This window comes from Azolla caroliniana, unplaced genomic scaffold (genome assembly GCF_043228905.1).
Source record: "Azolla caroliniana isolate FFs.n. ecotype wild unplaced genomic scaffold, voAzoCaro1.0.p SCAF_21, whole genome shotgun sequence".
In the NCBI taxonomy this organism is placed as follows: domain Eukaryota; kingdom Viridiplantae; phylum Streptophyta; class Polypodiopsida; order Salviniales; family Salviniaceae; genus Azolla; species Azolla caroliniana.
In genome coordinates this window covers 6197169-6214892 of record NW_028230456.1, presented here as the reverse complement: position 1 = coordinate 6214892, position 17724 = coordinate 6197169, and the positions used below count along the sequence as shown (strand labels likewise).

Genomic DNA, 17724 nt, shown 5'->3' with positions numbered 1-17724 from the left:
CCACGACAAAACCACAACCCACAACATTCTGTCGAAGAGTGGATTCGTTCAACGAAGAAGAAGAACTGCACGAGGAATCCGACTTTCGCGTCCATGTATACGACGCGAGAAAAAACGCATTATATATACATAGGTAGATAGAAGAAGCTCTTGAACTACATTATATATATATGTACATACATACATTACAACAAACAATAACTAAGAAGAGGAGAAAACAAGAGAAAGGGAATGGCCTGAAAAAAAGATGTTAGAAAGTCAGGAAACATGTGATTTAGACTCCTTCTTTTTTGTTTTCCTCTCCCTCTTCAATCTCTCTTCAATCTCTCATATTGCTTTCTTTCATTTCATCTCTTTAGATTTGATCTAAGGAAGGCATCAGAAAAGAGAAAGTCAGATAGGCAGTCACACACACACACAGAAAGAAAGAAAGAAAGAAAGAAAAAAGCTTGTTGGGTCATCAAATAAAAGAAAGACAGACAGAAAAGAAAAAGAAAAAAGCTTAGTGGGCGAACCCTCAGAGGGAGTAAGGGGAAAAAGCTAATAAAAATCTAATAAAAAGCTTGGTGTCTGCTCAGCCTCCATCAGATAGAAAGGAAAAGCTTAGTGGGCGATCTCAGGGTGGGAGAAAAAGTAGAGAAAAAGCAAAAACTAGCTCAGAAGAGGAGGAAAAAAAAGAAGAAGTGTGTTGGGCGATCCGATCTGTTTGCAAGGAGCCGATTGAAATCAGGTTAGTAAACTTTTTATCCCTCTTCTTCTTCAAATTTTCATGGCATTTTCTTTTCTTCTTTTCTTCATGAATCTCTAGATTTAATGGTTCTAAGAAGTTTATAATGAAAATTTTAGGTTATAATATATATATAGCTATATGGATTTGAAATAATCCAAATCAAGGAACAGAAAGTATATCGAATTAATCAGGAAAGCATAAGAGAGTGTTGAAAGCAGACATCGATCTTGGTGAGAAAAATGTCCAGGAGATTGATACTAGAAAATGGATCTTCTAGCAGCAATAAGAAAAGTATTATAACAAGGCGAAAATCTACTCCAGAAGCATTGGATTTCTTCATATGGACTATAGAGGTGAGTCATATACATTCTTTTTTATGCCCTCGTTCATTGAGCTATATTTAATTACTTAACTTGAATGAAATAGTCATTCTACCGTCATTGAAATATCTTTTTGTTGCTGTGAAAGTCACATTATTTGCTATATATATGATTCACAGTATTGTGCAATCATTTTATTTGTTTGTCTTTTTGGAATTTCATGGTTTTGTTTTTAGCTATATCTCGAATTTCATTCTATTTGAATGAAATGGTCACTCACCCATTATTTGGCTTGCATTTCTTGTTATATTGTTCCTAAGATTGTGCATGCTGTTTTGCACTCATTGTTGGTCTTCAAGAATTTCATGGGTTGATTTATTCAGTTATCTTGTAGTTTTCACTAACCCAATACTGTGTGAGTCACATATTTTGCTATATAATTCCTGGTGATTTTAATGTTGTTTTGCAATCATATTAGTTTGTCTTAAAAAATTTAATGTGTTTAGTTACCTAGAATGTTTTACATAATTCATATTATTTTGCAATTAGAAGTTATCTTTGAGAAATGAGAAGGAATGCTAAATTTTGTTTATATCTTGACAATTTTCATTTATTTTTATTGATCTTGATGCTCATCTATTGTTTATTTAACTTGTAATCTTTTTACAACAATATTTTATCTCAAAGGAGGCAGGAAAAAATTCTAAATTATTATCTCTGGTTGCATTCATATCAATACAAAAGGCATTATAATTTTATAATCACCATTCTAAATTTTAATTTGCAATTTTCCTCATTCTGATTCTAACCCTCAAAGATTCCTATTGTATTCTTTCTGATTCTAACTACGTTGCTTCTAATTATAATTTTATTTCACTTCATTCTTATTGAATCTATTGTAATTCTCATTCTATTTGTCATGAATTCCAGCATGTTCATTATAACTCTAGTTTTACTTGCTGTTATTCATTTCTTTACTCATTGTGATTTCTAAATTTTTTATCTTATTCATGCTGATTACAAAAATATAAAGGATGTTGGAGCATGGCTTGAAGGAATAGGACTGGGAGGATACCAGGAGGCATTTCGGAAGAATGAAATAAATGGTGAATATCTGGATAATTTATCCACCTTTACAACTGAACAAATCTTAAGATTCATAAGGAGATGCCATATGAAATGGGGTGATTTTATAACCCTTTGTAAAGAGCTTCGACGAGTAAAAGGTGGGTCCTTGCAATACACTCACATTTGCTATTTTCCAGTTCTTTGATTCAGTCTTATCTCAGCTAATTTCTTTCTTCATACATGGTACTGGATACATGGTTTTTTGTTTGATTTTGCTTTAGTTACTATATCCATTCTTACTATAATTATCGGTTTCGTATCATTGATATATTTATTTATTGGCCAGAAATACCATTCATTCGTTCAAGTTTTATCTCGATAAAATTGTTTTGAAACTTAAATCTTGTTATGATATGTTTTTTCATCTTGATATGATGATATTATTTTTAAATCTTGACATATTATAATTGGTTGTCTGTTATAATCTTAGTGGCATGTCTCGAAGGAGAGCAACAATTTCGGAGTCCATGGTGGGCACCTTGTTGCCTATCTACTTTGTTCGTGAAAGCGGCGAAAAAGAATCGCCAATCAAGGGTAGTGTCATTGAAGTTTGATCCTTGATGGGTGGGTTGTAGTTTTGGTTGAGGTTTGTATTTTGCCTTAGGAAAAAGGGTTTCCATTGCCTGGTTTATAAAAAAATGGATAAGATTTTTACCATATATAGCGCAATCTATTGTATCCAGAGTGTCTTTAAGATAGGGAGATACATGGGTGGAATTTGTATACCATGGCTATGGATATCTGCTGTTTTTTCTTCGAGGAGGGGGAACTGTGGAGCTTCGATGTGAAGAACAAAAAACAAAACAATTTCAATGGGGGCCCTATCGATGAACTTTTACATAGCTATTCCGATGATAGACAGGAATATGGAGAGGGCTGCTAGAAATGGTTACAACAACTGTTTGGATAAAAGAAAGAGATCAAGGAAAAGTTAATAGTGGGAGCTGACAATCTTATTCACTTCTTTTATGCTTATCCATCATGTATAATTTGTGAATACCTGATTGAAATTGGGATGGAATTTGAAATCCATCTTCCATTCGTATAGTACATTTATTAGTTAATAATATAGGAGTATTATAATACATCAATTTAGCTTTTTTAAAAGCCTTCTTCTTTTCAGCATAATCCAGTCTTCTTTGAAATGTGGAAAAGCACTAATCTTTTGTATGACGATAGGACGAGTTATGTCTTTTGTATACTCGTGTGATCTTTTTCTGAATCTCTTAATTCATTGAGAAAGCTTGGTGTTCTCAGAATGGCTTATGATATACGAAGAAAATAATGCTGACGTCCTTGTAGCTTAATGCAAAATATCATCGAACCAAAGTTTAGGTCTTAGTTTGATGTAAATGCAATCCTGATTCTCATTTCAAGGAACATATTGTGATTTAATCAATCAAGTGGTAATCAAACCCAGAGTATGATATATCTAGGCTTCAATGACAATTGCGACATCTCAAGATTGAAAAATTTGCATCCTAAATATCTTGTGTGTGTGTATAACCCCATTTTCTATTAGTAGCTTATGATATACAAGTAAAGGAATGCTCTAGATCTTAGTTTGATGTTGTATATGTATGTGATCTTGATTCTCATTTCAAGGACATTGTGATTTAATCAATCAAGTGAAAACCTAACCCTATAGCATATTATATACGCTTTAATGGCTATCACAACATTTTATGTTAATATTGTGTGTATGTCCAATATGTCAAGTGCCCCCATGTCATGCATGAAATCTAAACAATTGCTCGAAGTGGATGAAGCAATATCATAGTTGAGTGGAGGAAGTAGAAAATGCATCACAAAATGAACAATCCTCGAAACAATTGACCTCCATACTCAATTTCTTGTGTAGGAGTTGTGAATTACCTTCAAAAGAATATGAAACACTACCAAACACAATGCTACAAGCCCCACTTAAGAGGCTTATCCTAAAATACAATCGGTGAAGTTGTGCACGTTGTTATCAATTTTACTAAGCTATGTTTGCTCTAGTTTCGAGAATGATCAATCCTAATTATCAACACTAATACAAATAGTCACACTACAAGTTTCCACTTTGAAAAAACAACTCTTGTAATTTGGCAAAACCATAGCATTCTTCAGTTTATGCAATTATCAATAATGGAAGGGAAGAGAGTCCACTAGAAAAATGAGGGTCATGGCAAAGTATGTTAATATTCCAAATGACGTATTCTAGATACTGCTTAAAACCAATATTAGTTTCATCAAATGATGTTTTAGCACACATATTTAACAAGTATAGTTATGTGCCTAATATAACGCCTACTATTTTGTCACCATAATTTGGGTGATGAAAGCATTAGTTTCATTTGGCATAGTCATAAAGAATGTGTTTCCCTTGTATAAAGGCTACACAATCTATTCCCCTAGCTTCATTGATGTCATCACAAAAAATATGGCCCCCTAGTTATAGGTGACACACTCTATTTGCAACTGACCATTGTAATGTGGTTCGCCTTTTGGCTACCTATAGAAGCGAAGAAAATGCAATTAAGAACCATGCACAAACCTTGAAGCCATATAATGCATGAATGAAGTTGCCAAGTGGGTTTTCTTGTTTGGGAACGAAATATATATCGAAATTGGACTATATTCCATTATCTCATATCACATGACATAAGAGTTCATTTGTAGTACACTAAGCTACACAGTTGCAATTGAACTAGCCACCAAAATGGTCCCTTGATATCCTTAAATGTTTTTATAAAACCCATATCTACCTTCTAATCATTTCTTACTTGTCATTATTTATAGGATCACACAAGTTATGGCATAGAAACCTAGCTCGATTTGTGTGGCTTAGGTGGTCTGAATATTATTAGCCCATGTTTTATGTGTGTCTTGAGCATGTCACATCATGAGACTTTTGTTGGCTTTTTTTCGTGTTATCATGGTTTCTATAATCATAATAAGGAAATATGAATTCTAAATTATTTCAAAAGTTGGTGACACTCACACAGGCACACGCACACGCACACACAAGATGATTTCACATGACCTTAACATGTGCATATCACAAAAAGCTTGCATAATACAACTTCCAACATCATGATGAAAAATGTGTCGAAACAAATAACATTTTTACTCCTAAGCAAGACTTGAATGATCAACAAAGTTGTAGATCAATAAGCTATTATTAAAAGTCTCTTTTTTTTTATTACTGAGATGTGCATTACAATAGTCTCTTGTAACAGTATTGTTGTACATAAGTACAACCTTGACCATCTCCATACATGCATATCTCATATCAACACCTCATTTTTGTCATAATTCATCTCTATAATCTTTGAATCAAAATAGGCTAGGATCGTTTGAAGATGAATTGGAACCTACGTTTAGGGTACACTTTGGTAACATCATGGTTCAAAAGGTTTGGAAGTAGATTTTGTCTTGAAATATCACGCGGTTGACGACCTACTCATGAATCATGGGCCAACAAGGGGGCATTGGTTAGTTGGATGATTACTCTTTTAATTACTCTACTTATGACATTTTCCTCTTTAAAGGTCATGTCACTTTTTGACAAGTTAATTACTCTAATAATGCCATTGTTGTGGTTAGAGGCCCTGACACTTTTGACAAAAAAGTTTGTCACCTTAAGTATACAAATCTTGTCCATACCATTAAGTTTTCTTATTTGACTTTCCCAAAAACATCAATCTCTTTCAATATACATACTAGTGAAAATGTTCTTACTTTGCATGTTAGATTCTTTCTTAAATCCGTGTGTGTGTGTTTGGTAGAACCCATAAAAACTAATGGTTTTGTATGTCTCATTTAATGTTTTGCTTCCAAGTTTATCATCCACCTTGATCTTGGTGTTATGAAACACCTTTCTATGCATGTGCCATTATACATTTAGAGAGGACAACTTTTTCGTAACTTAAGTATCTGCACTTTGTTACAATCCAATGTTAAATTGCTCTCGCTTTCACAAATAAGTTTGTTCTGTTTCGTATTGGTACAGTTAGAAAGTTCTTGAAAGATAGAACACTTGTGCTAATTTATCAAACTTGTAAGAGTTTCTTCCAACATTTTTTATTCACAATGTTTAAGAATCCTAGGTTTCTAAGCAACCGCAATTCTTATGGAGGATTTGAATCTCTATTTAGGTTTTCTAGGATACCATATAAAGACGGGTGGCTGTTGATAGGCCCCACATTATAAGAAACATATGTTGATAGCATCCTGCTTAAGAAATTCCCAATGATGGAAAAGAGGTATAAACATGGAACCATAGGTCAACAGGCACCAACGTAACCACATGTGCTTTGCAATGCACTACATTCACAATGAGGACATCAATAATAAACTAAACGAAATTGGTGTTATTGTATAAACATATGCAATGGAAGCAAAGAAACAACATCAACAATATATATTTGTTGTAGTGCCATAACATAATGTCATCCTAAGTCAACATCTATTTATAAACATTGGTGTAACAATTATAAGTCAATGGTTGTATTGTAGAGAAAAGGCCAAGATGACTAAGGATGTACTAAAGTCAAGCATAATGAGTCCAAATGTGTTGCAAACTAAGACTGGTGTGCATTTTCATCTTCCTAGTATTATGGCGATCTTGAATTTATTTTCTATTTTGTTTTTGCAGGGGGAATATGCATCCTCACAATCCTATTTGGTTGCCATGCTTGCCATTTCAAATTTTTTTGCCTCTAATAAAAAAAACACCAATGAACACACAAAAAAGCACACCGTTGAATTTCCACCACAATGCCTGTCTTAAAGAGAGAATACCTAAGGCTAGAAAAATGGCAAATTAAATCTCACTTCGGGGTATAACCAACTCGTACTATATGTCGATAATTTATAAGCGTATACAAAGAACTAATTTGCACAATGAGGTTGATGAATTTCAATAATATGAATGGAGTTATCTTTAGTGATAGATTTGAATATCATCTAGCTGAAGGTCTCACAATTGAAAACACTAGATTTGAATATCTATCTCCAACAAACACTAGATGCATCAAAATGATAATGGTTTTCACCTTATGGATTGGTGAATGATATTGCAAGCTTAATTCGAGAGTATTTTATTACGCAATCCACGTACTTTGATTTGAGTGGACCTTTTGTTGCCTAGTCATTGGCACTTGAGAGAAAAAATTATTTGCAAGTTCTTAGGAAAACATTCTTTCAATATGTGGCCCATGTAAAACTAAAGATGTACATACACAACTAGATTGGGTCACCACATTCTAGCTGCTCAAACCGCCCGAGAACCGGCTATTGCGAAGGTCTGGCACACATTTCAAGTTCCTTCCATAATAATCACCAAGTTTTAGCAGAAAATCTGGAAACAACAACACGTGAGGCGAATTACCACGTTCCAATGGCTATTAATACATAAGTCCCTGCCGGTGGGAGCATGGCAACGTGGGAACCTTAGCTCTCCTAATTGTGTAGAGTGCCCACATGCAGTAGAATCAATATGACACGCTTTGTGGGACTGCCCAACATCCCATCGAATATAGCGGGGGGTTGGCCGCTTGTTGCAATTATGCCAGGTGCAAGGCTCAATCAAGTGGGGAAATATATGTTGGCTATCATGGCAGGCTGCAATTGGCAGATACGAGCATCAAGAGGAGGGGATGACTTTGGTGATAAAAGCACAAGAGGTCCTTTTCTCATCCAACGGCAATGTCCACTCCACTCCTCTTAATGACAAATCTCAAGAGGTGTTAGAATTGGTCAGCCCAATAACCCTTTGGATTCTATGGAAACAACGATGTGGGCGAGTCTTCTCCAACCAAACCGCACATCCAACAAGGTTACTGCAAGAGATATAGAGTGAAATTGTAGCCACTTTGAAGAGCCAATATGATGGCCTTAAGAGCGGCTCCGAGGGAGTTGAAAGACAACGAATAGCCTTCATCTAACAATGGTCGTCCTCTCCCATTCTTGAGTCAGTGGGCATCTACATAAGATGGAACTATCGTGTCCTTTCAGGGATTTGTACATAATCGTCTCATTTGTAATATTTTATAACTAATGGAAGGAGTTTTTTTTGGAAAAATAAAATAAAATAAAGATGTACATACGAACCAAATATTTTTTGAATGAGAAAACTTAATGGTGAAATAAGCATTGTATTACATATAAATGAATAATAAGCATGTCATTAAACTCACCACCTTGTAGGACTTCTTTATTAATAGTCTTGCCAATGTGTAATTATCATTTAAACACCTAGAAGGTCAAATCGTACAATCAATTGAATCACCTTGCTAGTTGGTTGGGAGAAGTAGAGTCGGGGTAAAATGGGGTTTATTTTAGTTTTGTTGGTATTAAGGGTCGTGTGCGTTTTTGTTTGATAATTTTGGATTTGTTCCTCTGAGTTGTATATATTGATCCCATTGTGGCTTCGGGTAAACTCTGTTGTATTCTATTTGCTAACTAATGCGAAGTAGTGTTTTTTGGAAAATCAATAAATTTGAATCACCTTCCTTCCACCTTTAACAAAATGACAAAAGATAATGTATTTATTCTTTTTATGATTGTTTTGTTCTAGTCAACCAGAAGTTAGGTCCAAAGTATGACATGATGTAAATCATATCCACAGAAATAATGCCTTACACACTTCGTTTACAACATTTGCATAAGCATTGTTTTAACACCACCCAATTTAACCAGGAAATTGTGTGTGCTAACACAATTTACCTCTCTTGCACTAAAAGCTTGTTTCATCCACATTAAAATGGCACATATTCATACATACTAATTGGAGTTAAAATTGAGTGAAATTAAGATTACATGTTGCACTAAAGTTAACAGGAGGATGAAGATAGTAGCCATTGAGGAAAAAATGGGCCACTTTGCGATAAAAAGCCTCCGTGAAGTGTATACCATCCCAATTCACATATTGGGTTGGATCACTACATTGTGTGATACTATTGTCTCCACATGTTATTTCTCCATTAAAGTTGTATTGACCGCCCATGCCACAACATGCTTTAAGATTTGAATTTGAGTCAAAACCTAGCGAACAAACATAACCTTGTTAAAACTCCATATACTTTATTGGAACTCTATAAGCATGTATACTTGATATCACTTTTTTTGAACCCCCTAGATCTATATTTTTTCTTTTTTTCTTTTGTAATATAAGAATGTGTCCACCAAATCAATTTCTTTTCTTAAAAATAACTAAACCCAATCAATATGGTAGTTACGATAATGCAATATATTGCGTTGTGCATGTGTTCCTTTGTGCCACCCTTTTAGCACACCCATTTTAGCATGCATGTACCTTTTAGCACACCCTTTTTAGCACGCATGTAGCTAAGCCAACCCAAATGGGTACCTTTGTATCAACTATAAATTGAGCAAGAAGCAAGAAGCTAAGTAGGTTGGTTTTGATCTCTTATGTGCATTTCACAATATGATAATATCCTTTGTTGTATACAGAAATAAATACATACTAATGTGCTAGAACTATGTTATACATTTCAACCCATATGTCTAGATGCATGCATATATGTATTGAAGAGATATTGGATACATTACCATATTGGGTAGCATTTGTGAGGATGTCAATGTTGGCTGCGTAATAGTCTGCATAGATGATTCGCATGGCAGAGTGGTTGTGTTGGATGCTACCCACAGTGGACCTAAGGAGACGATTATAACGTTGGATGGGTTCATTGTAGGACTTCAAGCATCCAAGGTTGTCAAAATCATTGGGATTAGCCGTTGCTGAAAAACGTGAAAGTATGCTAGGAGAACACCCTTGTGCCGGGATATTCCACACCATTATCCACCTCGCATTTTCATGATATAGCACCTACAATGGTCTTTTCCTCGCTCTCACTCACAAATTTTCTAGACACCATTATGGAAAGTAGGGGTTGAATGCATGATCTTGTGGTCTCCAACAAAGGTACATCTATGTAAGCTCACTCTCATGTTTGATAAATACTTTAACGAAATTTTATTGCAACCTTAAATCGGGTAAATTTTGCATTAATCCTTAAAGGGAGTTCCTAGTGAAGAAGTGACAATGTATGGCTTAAAATAAAGAACAAATCTACTACATGTTACATGTCAATGGTTCCACTAAAACATAATCAACCTACATTGGAAAAGGAAAAACGAGTATTATGTTGTGAATCATAGAAAGAATCAAGAGTCCAAGTACATTACATGAGATTTGATATACTCTAATTTTTTGTCAATGCACTTTATCAAAGAAATAGGTCTTGAATTTTATGATTTGATGATTGAAGGTTCTCATTGAAAACATGGTTTTGGTTCATACTACTTGTCAAGTTGTATGCTGATAATATTGGTGTTGAGAAAGCAATCATGGAAATTCTGATGTTCAGTTGTATTCAATGTGATATATTTTAAAGAGTGGGGTTTACCTTTAATATTGTATATTTGTGATAGAATGCTAGGTTTATGTTCTACATAACCTAGTTAGTGGAAAATGAAATGCATTTTTCTAACCCAAAACCATAATAGAGGCAAGGTGGTGGGGAGGACTATATGCAATGAAACCCATAAACTAGAAAAGCTCTCGAGCGTTATTGTAGTTAGAAGTAGTAGGAATGTTTTTAATGTTTTTCTACTAACTCCCATTGTAAGGCCAAATGAGGAATGCCTAAATCCTTCCATTAACTGCTCAAAAATGGTCATGGCGATGTGTGATACCTTTTCCATTAGTTGACATACTTACATAACAAATAAAGTCATAATGTAACTTCTGCATGCATGTTTTTGTGGCAATGTAAGATATATTTTGAGTATACCTTATGTGGATCGAGAGCAAACCTTTATATGTTGACCACTCAAGTGCCATCAAGAATTCTGAATGAACATGGTGTTGTAGTTTCTAAGAGGGTAGTTTGTTTTTTAATTGGTGTTGCGGTTTCTAAGAGGGTAGTTTGTTTTTTAATTAGAGTTAGTCAAGAAGGATGATGGCGCCTTTAGCATCACGATGGGTCTACCTCATCTCAATATATGCCATAGTTAATGCATATTACATGTTCATTTACACATCGTACCTAATCATAAATATGGTGTTCTTTCTACAAATGTAATTCATCCATAGCTATTAGCATGAACCCACAATTGTCAATGCATTCTTAACACACACCAACATCGTATGCATATACAACAGTTGCACTTAGAAAGATCAAAGTGTGGGGAATTGAAGAGAAATTAATATTAATGGGGATGATCTTAAAATACCTATGGTTGTAACTTGTAAACCTTCTCCCAACATCAATAAGTGTTCATAAGTAGCATATACTCTAGGGGATTGTATGTCATATGTCATAAATATGAGGCACTTCATATTGTTTTAAGAAAGAACAATGCTTTATAGGTTGTCCCACCTCAACCTTTTCTACAAAAGTTTTAATTTCTTGAAAAGCATTGGTCATTTCCTATTTGAGGGAATTAAAAGCAAATCATACATGAAATTTGAAAATGCTATAGTAAATGTTACCTCGCCCATTGAATATATAAGGAGAGTAGATTACCTCAATTGCATTTGTTATGGACTCCAACACCCTTGATATGACCACACTTTCGATGAACCTTTGAGGTGTATAATAGTCGTATGCAAACATAAAGTCGTTGCCACCAATAGAGATTATATATAATGAATCTTCAAAGCTATTTATAGTGGTAGGAATCTTTAGTTGTGTGATAGCTGTCAACAAAGCATTGGAACATGTCAATATTCTTCCCATTTGCTTTGTCTAACCTCCCTCTAAGACACCCATGCACATACATATCTAGTAAAACCTAATGAAAGTATTCAATGGTTGCAAGAAATCTAAAATAATTCTATAATGCATGCATCAATATCTAGTCCTTTGTTCACAATTCCTATTGATATGAAGAGACATTACTTCTCTATTATTATAAAGATATACTGATAAACCATACCTATGATGCCATCTTTTGATTTTGTCAATGTTGTTCCAACAAAATTTATGTAATCATATGCAACACTTACGAAATATCACAAGGAAAACTTTCCTTAATACATGTGCTACTTTTGTACATGAATTGAAGTTCTTGTTTGAATTCAAAGTCCAACCAACATTTAAGTGTTGTGAAATTCTTGTCTGAAGTTAACTATGTCAAGTCTTCACCTTAGTCACTTGAAAATTCCCTTTGTTTAGATGCTTTTGACTTTGCTCTAAGTTCACCCTTTCATGGTCTACATGCTTTTCTCACTTCAACAACAAGAGTATAGTGTTAGAAATTGTCATCCCCAGATGATCGGTTTCCCAACTATGATATGAGTAAGTTTGAAAGACTTGCACATTTGTATAACAGATTTTCTTTGCTCAGTTATTTGTTTTTATTGTGTGCCTACTATATAATTAACCACCTTATCAATTTTAGACATACACATGCAATCACTTCAAGGTATTGCATGAAAGTATCAAATTGTTGAATGCTCAAAGGACAACATGTGACCTGGAGAATTTGCTATTGTGGAATCATTTGTTGTCGCCATTGGTGCACTTTCATGTAAAGTTTCCAAGACTGCGCTCCGAAAGCGAAGAAATTGATTAACTTGAGTTGAGAGAGAAAATGGTGTAATATTAGTTGCCGTGGAACCAGAGGATGCAAAATTACAACCATGGGTATAGTCAGAACTTATCACTTTCATATAGGGATCAAGAAATGGTAATGAGAATGCTTGGGCTGCATTGCCAAAAGTTGAATGTTAGATATAGATAAAAAGAATTGAAAGAAAAATTTGCACATCCACTAATGCATTTCTCTCTAATTGTAAGTGGAGAATTACATGAATTATTTAATATACACCCATTAGACATGAAAGAAACATGTCCATTTTAGAAAGCTAGATCTTAATCTAGACTTACCAATAATATCATAAATACTAATGTTGACATTGAAAACCTTTCAAGAATAGAAAATTGTAATAGCTTTCTTTAACATATCTTGTAAAAAGCTTCTAGTTTGGGTAATAGTACATGTACTATCGAAGAAATAATGCTTATCTATGAATGTAGAGAATTTGGTAACATAAAAACTAACACAGCTCCCAAGTATAGCATGGGGCCATTTGTAATAATACGAGGAACTCAAAGCTCATTTTGTGCACTATGAGTGACACAAAAACATATTGAGGCAAGTACTTCCATAAAGTTCTAGAAAGGATAACCTGTAAATACATGTGATAGTAGAGAATTTGCACGATGAATTTGTTAGACGACAAAAATGAGGATTCGTAAAATTAGTTTGAAAAAACACTTCTACTTGGAGTTATGGCTGAATATAACAATACATTACTAATGTATGACATTAACATTTTTAACAAGTTGTTAATATCTTCTAAGAATAGTGCAAGGACTATCCTCTAATTCATATATCCACATGCATCTCATTATACCCTTTTCTTGAGAAATGACATGCACAATTAAGTTTGCATTTTGAGAGGAGATAGAGAGGGGGGGGGGGGGGGGGGGGGGGGGATTATATCTATATATCTGTATGAATGTATATAGTCGAAGATAAGGATGGTGATAGAAAGACATGAATAAACGTTATAACAAAGGAATACATATTCCTAAATAGATAACAACGAACATATTGTAAAATGCACATAGAGAGAATCCAAACTTGCTTGCCTTGCTTCTTACTTCTTGCTCAATTTATAGTTGATACATTGATACCCATTTGGGTTGGTTTGGCGACATGCATGTTAAAAAGGGTGGCACATAGGAACGAAGGTACAACACAGCATGAAGGCATGCGCTTGCTCAAAAGGTACACCACAATATTGAGAAAAATTAGATGATTGATTTTATGCATATGTAAAAAACGGGCACCTGCAATCCGAATATCCCATACTATTTTAAAGAAGAAAGGCTAGATGATTCTATCATTCATGTGTAAGAAATAAAGGTCTTATTTTTAAAATACAAATGGAAATATGTATACATACATATTCCCACCATGATTTGAGCTTGCCAACCAATGTAAACCTCAGTACGAGGACGATAAGTTGACCTTCACTCTTTTTGCTTAAACTTTTATCCACATAATGCTTATTGAGTCATTGGCCCTAAGTAACTCAATGACGAAATGCTCGATACAAATTATGAAGGATTTTCATAAACAAAACAAAAAAGCAACTCACAATGGCACTCTTCTATGGACGAAAGGACCATTGGTGTTAGTGGGAGAAAGGCTTACAATATGTATAGTTATTAATACTAACTATATATGTTTATGAAAATGCAATGCTCTAATGTTATTCTTTATTTACTCTAAGTACGTTAAGGAGATTCGGCTTCCATAACCGAGGTTTCAAAATCCCCATTTCAAAAGGTGTTTCGTTAGGTTGGTTTGAAATGGCCAGTGTCACAAGTTCAAACACTCTTTCACTTCTTGAAATATTGGGGTTATGTCATATTCAGAGTATCTAAATGAAGGTGTTCCATACCACTAGACATTATTAATTTATGTTACACCTTGGATATGATGTGAACATGTCCAAAAGAAGAGAGCTTTGTCTCACCCATAAAGTCTTGACAATGACCCAACATGTCGTAATGAAGGGGTTAGCTTCTTCCCTTTATATAGCCCCAACACCTCTCAACCACCACATGTTCCCATATCTCACATGCCCTTATGGGTTTCTCCCAAGTCCTAAGATAAGTGGCTTACCATTTATTCTATCTGTAAATCATTAAAATTAGCTTTAGAACTGGTCGTAAAAGTTGATGCCTATAGCGACAATTGGAGGCCAAGGAGTCAACAAACTACTCACTCTACTCACATGTGTCAATTTTCTAACTCTAATATGAAATGAAAATTTTCCCACTTTTTACTAGATGCAAGCCTAGTGTTCCATAGTATTGGAGCTTGAACTTCTTCCGGATTTGTTCCATACTCATATTCCATTTGTATACTACTTACTTCTTCTAGTATGAGCCTTGCTAGAATTCGCATTGTCTTTAGCTTAATTGAATTACTGAATTGAATCTATGAAAAGTCCCAACAACCATTGTGCATATTTTCGTTTCTACACAAGAAAGGCATCAAATTGTCATCTATCTTCCTTGTTTCAAACATTTACAAAGAAAAATTGCATTAATCTCTTTTTTTTTGCTTCTCAAGAGCTTTTATCTATGTTTTTTGTCCTAGTTACACTTAATGACCTAAAAAAAACCCTCATTTTAAATTTTATTGGTAGCTACTTCCTTTACATGTTTCATTCTGTAATCATAAAAGAAAAACATATCCAAATGACTTTCATCAGTTGTAAAGTATCATCCAGCTAGGGGTTTGGGCGGCTATATCTAGTTGTAACGTATGTGCATAAAGTATCCCCCACCTAGGGGTTTGGGAGGCTATATCTATTTATTTATGTAGACTTCGAGGAGGATGCATTCTACTCTTTTCAAGTCCTTGGAATATGATAATATTATACATCTAAGTCTAGAGAAGAAGAATATGACATATTTTTCAATATGAAGTAGCATTGTTTTTCCATTAGCATGGTAATTAGGTGTCCTACAACAAAACGGGTTGTTTCATGACATGTAAGACTCATGATTAAGAACAACAAATTACATAATGTGTAAAGGTGTATTCAACGAACATTAATCCTACTCTTAACAATAACCTGAAAGGACAAGTTTAGTTCAATTAATGGAAGTTGAATGTTGAAAGGGAGTAAGTTATAGGAAAGCTAAATCAATTATATCCATTACAATATAACATGACAGATAAAAAATTGTGCAATGTGACATGCAATGGAAAATGATTGAGATGAAGTAAATGATATTACCTTATGTTAGGGAGGAATGGCCTAAAGATAAGGGAACGGGAAGAAACTAGAGAGGAATGCAATAAGCATTAGTTTTACTTGGAAGATGACAAATTGATAACATTACTATTTCAACCAAAATGGACAATGACATGATTGAACCAAATGAAAGTGTTAGTACAAGGACAAGGATAATGTTGCAAATTGAATCAACTACTGAAGAGTGTCTTAGAGTGAACCGTCAAACAAAAAGAGCAAAACTAGAGGGTTAATTGAGCTAAAGAATCTACTTGGACTAATCAATGAAGTCCATGAGCATAAATAAAATACAATATGACAAAATTAAGTTGACTCGAGTGCATGGATAGTAGCTAGGTTAAGCTAAATGAGATGTCTCGTTGAGAGTTAAAGTATGTATTGATAGGTTATGTACAACATCTTGGGTGGGGTGCCCAATTAAATTGAAGACAAGGAGGTGAGCATTTAAATTACCACTAACTATTTACTTGGTAACATTATGATTTGTTTACAATCGGAGAGTATGATGTACCACCCATGTAACTTGGCTTCCTAACATACTATATGCCCACCAAATCATATGAGCACAAATAGAGTGGACAATAGAGCAAATAGATAGATGGATAGATATTTTTAGCATCCATAAAGAGGCCAATGCTGACCCATGGTACCTAAGCACAAAAGTTTTCTTAATGTGTGAACTCATTCAAGGGAATCGCTTTAAAGAGAGCTTAATCACATTGAATTGGGAAATGCCCAAGAACACTTTGGAGTAGAACAAAACACCCTCTCTACAAATAGGTGCAAGCCATAATTGGGATGGGTGAATGTCTCTTGCCTTCATTTATGATTGTTTATTGCTTATTAAATTTCATTGCCTGAACAATACATAATATGCATATTGTCTTAGTCTCATGGGTCCCATTGACCTCTTCAGAGATGCAAATATACTTCTTCTATGCGCCACATATTAGTTATTGTATTAAGTCAACCATTGGTGTATTAAACTTGATTTGCACTTGCCTAGGAAATTATTATCGCTTGACTAAAAATAAGCCTATAAATAATTTGAGTCTCTCTCTATATAGTTGACTTTAGAACACACACGAGTTAAATTACTCTTATTGATCTAGTCAAATTAAACTTAAGATTTACATTCAAATGAACTAACCAATGAAGTCAATGACAAGGCGGCCATCAGAGTAACGGAATGACGGTTTACGAAAGGGGTTTTGTTCGCCATATGGAAGGTGCTCCGCAGGTGTGGTGTATGGAAACACGTACTCCACATTCCCCGTGTCTGCTAGTGAGTCACCAAAGCTATAGATGGCAACAGTTGGAGGACAAATGTTGAACATCGAAGCAATTGCGGACTCGGTTCCATCTTGCAATGTATCATTATTTGTCAAGTACCGATGTGCCATCGTTATATTGTGGTTGGAATGTTCCTTGAAACCTCGGGAAGATTCCTTGGAATCTCCATCAAGCATTTGCCACCTTCGACATTCCACATATGATCTCTTATTAATGGCCATACTATTAATCATGATAGTTAGTTTTAACAACAATATCGTAAGGTCTTTCATCCTCTCCATAGATCACAAACTCTCTCTCTCTCTCTCTCTCTCTCTCTCTCTATAGCTCCATCTTCAATGGCATTCTAATTACCTTGTCCCCTCCTCTCCCATATACCTTCAATTTTTCTTTCC

The 17724-nt window shown here is 34.6% G+C and overlaps 2 protein-coding genes across 2 annotated transcripts; one reads left to right on the top strand and one right to left on the bottom strand.

The window, feature by feature from the left end:
* Positions 1-604: 604 nt before the first annotated feature.
* On the top strand, positions 605-3297 carry LOC147850518 (uncharacterized). The gene is made up of 4 exons (XM_087336829.1): positions 605-730; positions 847-1083; positions 2084-2276; positions 2609-3297. Exons 2-4 carry the CDS (start codon positions 970-972, stop codon positions 2737-2739), a joined length of 438 nt encoding a protein of 145 aa, XP_087192955.1. The 5' UTR covers positions 605-730; positions 847-969; the 3' UTR covers positions 2740-3297.
* Positions 3298-8719: 5422 nt separating this feature from the next.
* Positions 8720-17391, bottom strand: LOC147850517 (GDSL esterase/lipase At4g01130-like). Its single transcript, XM_087336513.1, has 5 exons — positions 17187-17391; positions 12670-12900; positions 11718-11890; positions 9739-10015; positions 8720-9210 (listed from the first exon to the last, which is right to left on the bottom strand). The coding sequence occupies exons 1-5, from the start codon at positions 17371-17373 to the stop codon at positions 8960-8962; spliced, it is 1119 nt and encodes a 372-aa protein (XP_087192639.1). The 5' UTR covers positions 17374-17391; the 3' UTR covers positions 8720-8959.
* Positions 17392-17724: the final 333 nt, after the last annotated feature.

Coding starts and splice junctions, on each gene's coding strand:
- LOC147850518 (XM_087336829.1), top strand. CDS start 970: ATGTCCAGGAGATTGATACTAGAAAATGGATCTTCTAGCAGCAATAAG. Junction 1,084..2,083: donor TCTTCATATGGACTATAGAG/GTGAGTCATATA, acceptor AAAAATATAAAG/GATGTTGGAGCATGGCTTGA. Junction 2,277..2,608: donor AGAGCTTCGACGAGTAAAAG/GTGGGTCCTTGC, acceptor TTATAATCTTAG/TGGCATGTCTCGAAGGAGAG.
- LOC147850517 (XM_087336513.1), bottom strand. CDS start 17,373: ATGTTCAACATTTGTCCTCCAACTGTTGCCATCTATAGCTTTGGTGAC. Junction 12,901..17,186: donor CCTTGTCATTGACTTCATTG/GTTAGTTCATTT, acceptor TTGGCAATGCAG/CCCAAGCATTCTCATTACCA. Junction 10,016..11,717: donor CCATAACAAATGCAATTGAG/GTAATCTACTCT, acceptor AGACCATTGTAG/GTGCTATATCATGAAAATGC.